Source organism: Nannobrachium achirus (assembly GCF_963921795.1).
Source record: "Nannobrachium achirus genome assembly, chromosome: 1".
NCBI classification, from domain to species: Eukaryota; Metazoa; Chordata; class Actinopteri; order Myctophiformes; family Myctophidae; genus Nannobrachium; species Nannobrachium achirus.
This window is the reverse complement of record NC_137810.1, coordinates 19,718,352-19,730,200: the sequence shown is the minus strand read 5'-3', so window position 1 is coordinate 19,730,200 and position 11,849 is coordinate 19,718,352. Positions and strand designations below refer to the sequence as shown.

Genomic DNA, 11,849 nt, shown 5'->3' with positions numbered 1-11,849 from the left:
ATTTACAGAGTCCATTTTGGATCCTGAAAAAAATATTTTTATCGCTTCCAAAGCATATGGTTTGAATGTATTGTTAGGTTAATACTTAAGTTAAATTAAGAGTCCAACAATGTAATATTTATTTTGCGCTTGAGTACAAAGTTTGTTGTAGACTTTTTCAGTGCTTGTAAAGATAATATTAAATAGGATGCCATTGAATTCTTGAAATCCGTGGAACAACAACATAGTATTTCCTCTGATGAATTACCATAAAAACTCATAAGTCTTTTACTAAGCATGTGGTTGTAAATGCAATCTGACACTCCATTTTAAGAGAGCATTACAGTTAACTTGAAGTAGCACAAAATATAGTCTTAAATAAGCTATTGAGATAACTACAGTGTACTGTATTAAGTGTCAGTTGCTAGTTTACCAGCATGTAAAGGTTGTGGTGAGTTGCCGTCTGATAGAAACTTATTTTCAGATTTCATGAAATATAAGTTATATAATTAGTGACCATGCAACCACCACTATGAATACTCTGCCGATCCATTGGCCAGAGAAGCTGTGCTCTGAATGCTCAGACAGGGTAGCATTCTGAATGAAATCAACAAGAATTTTGATCTGAAAACATATTTATTTACAAGTCGTCCATTTGGTCGACAGAGCATTCTCTGACGCTCAAAAGTGCTATTGTGTGTATATCATATATACTCTAAGTTTAAAAGGACCATGGACTGTTACACCTGCATTATGGACCAGTCAATCTGCCTAAGGAAAACATTCCCTGGCCATGTCTCCCTAGGCCAGAGTGACAAACTAATGCTGTTTTAGCTCTCTCAAATGAGAAAGTGTCCTCGATTAGTAGAACTAAGTTAATCAATTTGATGAGTCCCGGTTTCTTGCGTATAGAAGGATCTTAGAATACAATTAGATTGTGCACAAGGAACAAATTTTTTTTTTATCATCTTTTAAGTTGATGCCCATTTTATAGTAGCACTTCTGTGAGGATAATAGCTACTGTGAACCAACAACACCCTGTTTTGTTGTGTACTAAGCCAATAAAGTTGAGTTGTTTTTATTTATTTATTTATTTATTTGGCATGATTGTCATGTCATGTCTCTCATGTCTCAACGCAATCTCTCTCTCTCTCTCTCTCTCTCTCTCTCTCTCTCTCTCTGTCTATTTATGATACTAATGCAGTTCTTCATCATACCCAATTGATATACTGTAAATTGCAGCAAATGTTCATCTGATAAAAAATGCCTATTTGAAAAAAAGGTTTACGAACAGATCTGTTGATTCTGACATCTACAAATAAGCCCCCTTACAATAGTGATCTTGGTAACGCTCTATGAGGTAGATTAGACAATAGATTAGACAGGCTTTCCAAGCTCTCAGGTCAGGTGTTCCCAAACAGAAGTATGTGAAATCATGTCTTAAGAGATTTAGTTTTTGGCCTTAAGCTTGATACTTTTTATGGGCAACTGTCTCAGCATAAAACTGGCCTCTGATATCTGACAAAATACTTTGTTTTATCCTGGTATTTCAACAGACATCTTACAGCAGTTACGTAAACAGCACGTGGAATTGTATGTGAAACTGTTGAAACAGGAAGACCGGGAAGTTCCATTTTTGTGTGAAATCATCATCATTTGTGAAACTTGTGACACAAGTAGAGCTTTACAGGGAAATTCAGAGCAGAACAAAATATACAATTTATGATTACGATCAAGCATCGATTTATGTGTGAGATTTATAAAATATAACTCAATTCTAGCAATTGTCTTCGCCTATGTGATGTGGAACCAAATTGGAATGTTAAGTGACTTCTATTATAGAGCGCACCTCCAGAAGTGTTCACGTATGCCCATAGTGGGCGCCACGCCACAAATGTGAAAAGTTGCACCATGTCATAAACCATGTCATAATCCTTGCGTCCTGCCAGCTTCCAGTCAATCACCTGATATACAGTAGACTGAGTGTCTATATGACTCCATATTTGGGCAAGGTTTCAGCCCAATCCAAATATAAGAGGAATATTTAGTAGGAAATTAATTTACAACACTGATTCTTGCTGTTTATGACTCATCAACGCAGAAAAGCGTTTCTGTACACATTTGTGCCTTTAATAAATAGCACAATAAAAAGGGAACTGCATTCATAGGCTATGCTTTTCAAAAACAGACTGGCTTAAATAGAAGGATACATTTTTATTCGTTCAGTTTTCAACGCGCAACCCCACCATCACTTAACCCCACTTAGGGTCCTATTCCATAGTTTGAGAATCTCTGAGCTATTGATAAAAATACATAATAATAATAATATTGGCAATTTCAATACATTTCAAGTAGGCCTATACATTTTCAAATGTCACTGCCTAAACCTTTGGTGTTTTGCATTTCCTCTGTCAGGTGGAAACCTCATTATGTCTAAAACAGTTACTTTTCAGGATTCAAAATAGCAAATTAGCAGTTCTACAAGCTTCATACCGCATTTCGAGGTTGTGGATCTGCAACTTTAATGTTTTGGAGTGACGCTGTATGATCAAATTCATTTAAGAAAAAAAAAAGAAGAAAAGTTTAAATGGTGAGATAAGAGGTTTCTGCCTGACATCAACGATTTACACAAGTAATAGTGCTACCAGGACCACTGGTATGATGGTGCCGGTCTCACTTGCAACATTACTGTGTTGCATCGCGATGTATCGTTTGTGAGCTTGCAGATCAGCTATTTTCAGCGAGTGACACAGTCATAGGGCAAAGTATAAATCAGGCTCAAACAACCACTGGCAGTGTGTCCCATTTCTAAGAGAGCAGTGTGCTCTCTGTGTCCTTCATGGAGCTGTCCTGCAATGCAGAACTGAAAATGAACATTGTCTTTAACCACTTAAACCCCATATGGTTGTAGTATAGACTCTATACTAGTGTTTTATCTGTTTTCTGCTATTGTGGGGATGGCTTTCGTTGAAAATAGCTGATCGACAAAATCACAACGCACCACAAACGGTTTAACCCTTTTAAAATCACTTCATGAACATTTATGATTAAAATGATTAGTGTGTGTTAGGGATGGGACGATAAGCGATATTATCATTTATTGTGATAAAAAACACTCATGATAATCGTATCGTGAAGATTTAATTTATCGTGATATCGTCCTCCGTCATGCACTGGGATCAATTTTCCTATTTGCTGAGCTGCATATCCGGTACCACTTAAACCCTCTATAATTGATAAAAGGTACTTATAATATACTACTTCATACAGTCTTTTTTTTCACTCTATCAAATGTCTTTGCCAAAAGATAGCCGATCTACAAGCTCACAACATGTCGCGTTGCGACACGTTCTGAGCTTGTAGATCTGATATTTTTTGGCAAATGTTCCGCCCCAGGATAATGGATGTTGATTATCGCAATAATATCATAAATCACGATTTCTTTTGTCACAATAATCGTGATGACATTTTCATATCGTCCCATCCCTAGTGTGTATGTGCGCGTGCATGTGCGCGTGTGTTAAAAAAAGCATTAGTGCTCAGCACCATCCCTGGGTAAATAAAGGTTACAATATCCCCTTTTTAGGAATTGCCATGATTTGTGGGATGTGCTTCATGAATCATGAACAATAAATGTCAGCCAAATTAAAGTACTGTCCTAATATCTGGGAAGCACAGAAGCTCTGAAACAAGTTCTTGAAAACGAGATGCTACATCTCAAGGGGTTATTCCTAATAAAGAATTTCAGAGCAAGGTACAACATCTCCATCTTTGACAGGTTACACAATTGTAATTTCTTCGATAAAAAAACAATTAAAGGACCAACGAGAGGTTGGATTCTCATCATAAAAGTCCTACCATGTGTACGAGTGCAGCAGTGTTTCAGATCAAAGGATTGCCTTCTGTAATAATATGTATTAAATCCATTTGTATTTTATGCCAAATCTATGAATAATGATATGTGTAAATATTGACAATGTACTGTAGCAATAGTGTACATTTTGAGCCCTTACTATGATGTCAGACCAATACACTTACTGGTACAGACCAGTCTCCTCCAACTCGTTTGGAATGGGATACAGTACTTTGGTATATCATAACACGCTGGACGGGTTGGTCAAATCATAACATTCAGTTTCAGTTCTTGGCACTTGAGAAGTGTGTTGTTTTTGTCCTCCACTAGATGTACTGTACACCATGTATTTTCCCTTTCTTTCTCCCTCTCTCCTATCTCTTGATGTCTCATCATGATGATGAAACAGATACAGATCCTTAAAAGTATAGTCTACTTGCAACAGCCAGTGGTGGAAAAAGTACTCAAATGTTTTACGTAGGTAAAAGTATCAATACTGCAATGTAGAAATACTCTGTTACAAGTAAAAGTCTGTACTTAGTTACTTTACACAACTGGCCACAGCCTAACCATAAGACTTTCTGTGGCTTTATCAGCCTTGCAGTAGGATGAAGACATTCAAGAGGAAAACCTTGGAATCAGAGTGTATAGTTGGGCATCGTCTTATGGGCAAGCTATTAAGTCTCAAAGTATTATCAAAGGTTCGGTTTAATTTCGCACACCATCAGCGAGGTTTGTTGTGGAGCAGTGCTTGTATAAATGATTTGCTGGAACACCGTGAAATTGTGCTCTGAAAGTCCATGAATACTCACTTTATAATTGTTTGAGTGAAGTTATATTTAACTCATCCCCTTGGGCAAACCTGTGCACTGCATTTGGCCCATCCTAACTATGGGCAGCAAGTGAGCAGCACCGGGGCACCAGCTATGCCTCTAAGGCTTTAGTCAAGGACACGTTGCTATTAGGTGGAAACCGTGGATGTCCAAATGCATTCCTTTTGCATTATTATTATTATTTTTAAAGCATTTTAAAATAGTGATAATTGCCGATCTACAAGTCTTAACACGTCGCGAGGTGCCATGTTGTGAGCTTGTAGATCAGCTATGTTCACCACTTTTGTGCAAGAGTCTTGCACAAAAGTAGTGAAATGAAGTAGGGCATTAATTTACGGGGGGAAAAACTGTTGAACTATGGAGATTGGAGCTTTCTGCAAGACAGTGACAAGCATGCAGGCTACCTAACTTGGTGGGAGATGAAACTGTGCCACTTGAACGCGGGTTTGGGGAGAACATACAACGTCCACACGGAATGGTGCCAGTCGGTTTCGAACCCGCGGGGCCTTCTTGCCATGAGAGAACAGCACCACTCACTGAGCCAACCGTGCCACCCACAGTGGCTTGGCTTTTACTAAACAAACCACTAAGATTTCCAAGTACAAACTGTTAGGGAATGTTGCGCCGCTTTCTCTGTCTGGAACTCAAGGCATCCACAAGGACAAACTTTATAACCAATGCTGGGAATCACCTTACTGTATATGCGTAAGGTTGTGTGGGACGGAACGCCAGCCTTAGTGGAAACTTGGCACGAATCCTCATCCACTTCCAAACAGACAGCTGCTTACACACAGTCTGCACATCATAATAAACACACGAGCCGGACACCATGTTTTCACCCTGCAGAGTACTAAGCTGCTCTGGCAGAGAGAAGGATCCAAGTGGAATGACAACACACCCAGCATGTGACGCATATGTACCACTGGCACTGATAGTCTTAAACAATCTGCGATAAGTCTCGAGGTACTGTATTGTGTGTTTCCAGTGTCAATCCTATTCTCCACTAGGACACACTATGTGCTTCTGGTGTTTCTGGGATATGATGAAGGCAATCATCAGCATCCATGCGACGCCTGGAACTAAAATTGCCCAAATGCTTAATTATATCAACCAGACCAAGCTGTTATGAACTACATGATATGTTGTGCTCACCACACAATTGAACATTCTTCAAACTTGTAGTGTCTTGTCAAATATTTTTCATCCATTCTTTTGCAGTAATGACAGTTCTGTATAACTATTGAAGTTTGAATACTAAATTAATTAATCAACATTATAATCACAAACATTATGAGAACATTTTTATAGAGCTAGAATTAGAAATATATCTTATATCCCAGTAGTTTTATGTAGCTACATATTCAAACTAGTCAATTTGCATGCCAACAAAGACTGAACACAATGAGGCATATCAAAACAACATGAGACCTAGCATCCTAATTCTGAGCACATCATAGTGTGTGTTCAGGTTTCAAGTCCAGCAAATTAACAAAATGGGTTTGGTTTTGGATTTGTCTTGTTTATCCTTTTTTTCCCCATATTATCCAAGAGTGTTTGTTTGAGAACCTTATCATGTAAACTAATATCCGTTTTAGAATCATTAAATAGCTTAAATTAGTATGTGAACAGAGCTGTTTTTTTGTGTTTCCTTACACCTTCTGGAGGGTGGAGATTTCATTGAATTCAAATAATAACAAAATGGGTCTATGTTCTCATAGTAGTTACTAGAGTGTTAGGTCCATATTTGGTCCATATTTTCAGCCCTTATCCCCTGTGAGGAGAAAAAGGCAGTTTAAATGTTGGTGTAGGAGACAGGTTTTTCTCCAATCAGGATAGAGTGGGGCCTTCCTCCAGTCATGGTCGAGTGGGGGCGGGCCGTACGTGCACCAAGTGTGCCTGTCACATACATGAACACTAAAACTGAAACTTAAATGAAATCACTTACCCTACCTTTACCATGTCAAAGCCAACATTTACATCAGAAGTTTCTGTTAGCTACTGTAATGTGTGGCTATTGTTCTCAGGTTTCATCTGCAGATCATCACCAATAGGTTATAGGGCTGGTGAGGGGTGGAGTAAAAAATCCATTGTTCACACCCTTACCTGAATGCCAGTACTGTGAAAAACTTTGAGAGCCTTTTACTCAGATTCATGGTTAGAATAACTAAGCATATTTTCATCAAATATCTTCATATTTCAATGATTGACACATTAAAAAAAGACTAATGATCCCACTGTACTTGGTCAATGCTAATCAACATTAAAATTACTAATGAGAAAATACAGCCAATAGTCTGTTAGAGGGCTCAGACTGTTTGTAGAGCTAGCATTAGAAATTGTACCATTGTTTAGACCCCCTTATATGTTTAGTTATTAGTTATTATGTACCTACCGTACCAGTAGCTTTTATGTAGCTACATATTCAAAACTAGTCAATTTGCATGCCATCAAAGACCGAACACAATGAGGCATATTAAAATAACATAACCTAGCATCCTTATTTTGAGCACATCATAATAGGTGAACATTTGATAAAAATGGATGAACATTCAGGGTTGCCAACCCTCCTGAATCAAGCAGGAGTCTCCTGAATTTTCAACCCATTTCCTGCGGTGCTCCTGAATTGTCATTTCGTATCAAACTCCCAAAATTCACCAGCAAACAAGAAATGACCTCTACTATTTTCACATTTGTCTGGGGGAGAACCCCCAGACCCCCACTTAGGGGGTGTGGGAAGTGCATGCAATCATAGAGATATTCACTTAAGTAGTGAATGGTTATTATTACACAGGTACATTGCTTCAGTTATCAAATCAATTTCAGTACGCCTACTTTTTGCGTTTGAAATTGTACTCATCATTTTCCAATGCGAGTAAGCAACAAAAAAATCACCTAAACACATGCAGGAAAATACATCTATCTAGGCCTACTCGGTAAAAAGGGCCTCCAGACCCCCCCTGGATTCTGACTGTCCAATGTTGGCAACCCTGATGAACATTCAGGAAAAAATAGTTCACACATTCAGTGAAAATAAGTGAGCATTCAGCAAACAGTAAAAATAGCAGATCTACAAGCTCACAATGTGTCATGTTGCATCACGTGATTAGCTTGTAGATCGTCTAATTTTGCTATCAGACGTGCAATAAAGCATAATAGGGTTTAGGTGGTTAATCTTCCTTGTGAGAAGTGGTAGTACAGGTTTGACCAAAACGGCCTCTGATTACACATTCAACCCATTTGCTATCCTATTCCTATCCCACCTGAGTGGAGGGACATAAAGGGCCTCTGTGTTCTGTGCACACATCCTGCGTGTGTGGGAGGCAGACAATCAAGCTGATCTTCTGCAATGAACGCACAACTGCGTATGTTCCGCAGGACTGCCATCCCTCCACTTCATTTTCATTACATTTGAATGAAATGTAAATCATAGTATTTGCTCTACAACATTGAAACATGATGAAGTAACTTGTCTGGAAAAATAATAGTCAAATATATGTCACGGTGGCAGAGACATGAATGCTCATGCTCATACAGTATGCAATGTATTCTCTCAGACATCAAATAAGACACTTTGACATACTGTACTTACAGTGACGTGGAGTACAGTTCTATTTGGGACCGGACTGATTCTAATTATAGAGCAGCAGCGAATTGATGGAAAAAGGAATGTCAGATTAATGCTTTCACTGCTGCCAACATTCATGCATTTGAAAGTAGTGTTTCAAGGAGTTCAGAGGATGTTACATCACACCACACAGTCATATCTGAACAGTTCATCATCAACTAAATAAATACCACACCGACAACACACCCTGCGTGATTAATTAAATAAATAATAGCATCAATGGGAACTATAGAACATGTAGGCTACCGCAAATACGCAGAATACCTCCTTAACAGAGAATGACACTGATGTGGTAAAATCACAACGGAAACATCGCGGCTGTGAAGACGTGACATTTTAGCAAAAGGACCTTTTTAGAAAAAGGCTGATGCACACCTTAAAGGTTGGTGACAGGTGCGTAGGACATTGACATCAAAGATGACCCGCACAGTCAGGAAGTCACTGTACAGGTCCTTTTCTTTGATGTCACTATCAGAGCTCTCCTTCTGAGCAAAAGGAGCTTCCTCCATGACCATAAAGATTAGACCATAAAGATAAAGACAGGTAAGGTCCCGTTATCATACCAAGTTGTTCTTGCTCATGTTATTATTATTTTATGACGACAGCAGAAATCCTGGGAAATACAGTTCAACGACTCAAAGACATTAAGCAAATTTAGACACAAAAACAAATCCCTTAATGGAACTTTTTTCTTTTTTCTTGAGTAGGCGTTCAGCCGGCCCAAACGTCATTCCCCCGACCTTAAAAATGGAAGAACACAGAAGATTCAGGGAGGGAATGTTTATGCAGTGACAGCCTATCGCAGGCTTGAGCTCTGAGAGTCATACCAGGGGAAGAAGTGTTTACACAGCAAAGGCCAATCACTTTCAAGATCTTTCATTCCAGTCCCGCCTACTGTCTGTCACACACTGGAACATACTCAGTGGGAAACTATAAAGTTGCCTGACAGGTCACGAGGGAGTAGGAGACTTGCGTATATTGACTTGAGAGAGATTAAACCATGAGAGAGAGCCTGGTCAGTGTATCACCCAGAAGAAGCATGGCATTCACTAACTGTATGGAAACCTTGGATCTAACGGCAGAGAAAAAAGAAATCAAGTAAGTTGGAAATGTTTAGTAGGCCTAATTGACAGTGGTTTTGATGACCTTGAAAGGCATTATGTTGAATATCATATTGAAATGTTTTCTTTCTTTCTTTCTTTCTTTACAGGAGAAAAACCTGGAAAATGAGAATACAGTTTTTATTTAAGGTGAAGTCTTCGCCCTCAAAATCCAAAGCGAGGAAACACAGAGCATACAGGTAAGATAACCCATATACAGTACAATGAAATATAAGTGAGTACATCTGCAAAGCCATCACATTTCAACTCGAGCCGTGATTTTTACAATATCATTGACTGTATGCTAGTAGAGTGAAACTCATAATCAAATCACAAAGTTATTTAAGACTTTCTTAAGAACTGAAATCATTGCATTGTTTTTCTTTTCTTCAAATGATACCTATGGTGTGAAAACCTAGCTTTTAATTTGACAGGAATAACTCTTTGTAGAAGCTATTCTAATGTGATTATATTCTTTTTTCTCCCTCAGGCCAACTGTGGATGATGTGAAGCAATGGGGACAGTCACTTGACAAACTACTCACTCACAAATGTAAGAGTTACTCAGTGCCATACAGTATCTTGGAGGGGGGAATTATATAATAAATGGTCTCAAAGGTTACATAGTAAAGGGTAATGGAATGATGTTTATGACCAACAATAAAATGAGGGCTATAATGGGTTGGGCAGTGACAGATTAGCTTACGTAAGTGTATACTGTAAGCAAATATGTCCCTATGCTAGTTATTGCTGGGTTTTCCTTAACAGTTTCTTTCTTGCTGTCCCTTAGATGGAAAAGCTGCATTTTGTGTCTTCTTGAAGTCTGAGTTCTGCGAGGAAAACATCGAATTTTGGTTGGCCTGTGAGGATTACAGGAGCACCACATCGCAAACAGAGCTTGCATTGAAGGCCAACAGCATTTATGAAGAGTTCATCAGGAGCGAAGCTCCCAAAGAGGTAACAATTCCACTGCTTTATAGATTGTGTGCACAGTATGTAGGATGTGTATAATTATTAGTGCGTGTGTGTATGTTTAGTACTGTACTGTATATTAGAGCAGTTGCACACACACCATAGATGTTCTTTTTATGTCAGATGTGTTGGAGCAGGTGATGCAGACACAAAAGTTAAAACAAGCAATATTGTTCTATCTTATCTTATAATCATTGAAGCTATTGGTTTACACCGTAGCTCTCGTGTTAGACTGTAGTTCTCAGGCTTATGCTGATCGTTTCTCTTTCATCACAGATCAATTTGGATTTCCGCACCAAGAATGCCATCACCCAGAGTCTCAGCAAGCCAAGTCAGACCACTTTCCTGTCCGCACAGAAGAGGATCTACAGTCTGATGGAGAATAACTGCTATCCCAGGTTCATCTACTCTGACCTCTACAAAGAACTGTGTACAGCTGCTGAGGCAAAGAGCAAACACCAGAAAGCCACTAAGGACTAATTTGTTTACCACTGTGACCAGAGACCTGATGATGTGCATGCCGTGCACCGGGTAGTATTGTACGCCCTGATGCAAATACTTATAACACAAGCAGGAACAAGGGTGGAAATATGCAAACCAGAAACCACTGCAGAAATTAGGAGTGACTTTTCTGTCCTTTCCGTCCTGAAAGCTAGTAAGCCCAATGGAGCTACAGTATGGGCCCATTAGGCTGAATTCAGTATTACAGTATTGGATTTCAAATTCTTTGGGAAAGTATCATATTGATGTGCACTAGAAAACAGCAAAGAATGTACTGTAAATATGTGAATATGCATACATCGTTATTCGTTACTGCACGTGCTGGCACTACCACTGCTTATATTTATTATCCATAGAGTACTGTGTGAAATGTTACGTTTCTTTCATGCCCTCTCGTTTATTACATGCACAATTATCACATTCAGAATACATTTCGGAGGCAAGCTGAATTCTTAAAGGTTTACACAAATGGCAGCACAATATTCAAACCATTCCACTGAGGACTCGACTTGTGTGTTGTTATTATAATGGCATGATCTATTTGTAAATAATGTGAGGTTGAATGTGGGGCAGCTGGATTGCTCCAAGAATAAAGCTAATGTTTGTGCAGCTATGAATCAACGGACTGTTTTATTTCCAATTGTTCCATTTTGTTACTGACCGTAAAATGCTAATTTATACATTTCATATAAAAGGTCATACGTTGTTTAGACAGTTTAACAAGTTTTTACAAACAGAGAGAGAGAGAGAGAGAGAGAGAGAGAGAGAGAGAGAGAGAGAGAGTTTCCTGTAATATATACAGTACAGTGTTGCTGGCATTCAGAAGTTATCCAAAACAAAACCATGCATTTTGATGAACATTACTCTCCTTTTTTTGTACAGCTGGCTGGCTCTGCGGTATTGCAGATGAGTTCCTGTAAAAAATGTCTTATGTGCTGCTGACTGTACTGTAAATGCAGAAAAGGCACACCGTGACTAACAGTAGCC

The 11,849-nt window shown here is 38.8% G+C and overlaps 1 protein-coding gene across 1 annotated transcript; it reads left to right on the top strand.

Annotated features, from left to right (window-relative positions):
• Positions 1 to 9,329: 9,329 nt before the first annotated feature.
• Positions 9,330 to 10,841, top strand: LOC308286563 (regulator of G-protein signaling 2-like; the record flags this gene model as incomplete). Its single annotated transcript, XM_080727637.1, has 4 exons — positions 9,330 to 9,388; positions 9,881 to 9,942; positions 10,180 to 10,346; positions 10,638 to 10,841. 4 exons carry the CDS (start codon positions 9,330 to 9,332, stop codon positions 10,839 to 10,841), a joined length of 492 nt encoding a protein of 163 aa, XP_080583763.1.
• Positions 10,842 to 11,849: the final 1,008 nt, after the last annotated feature.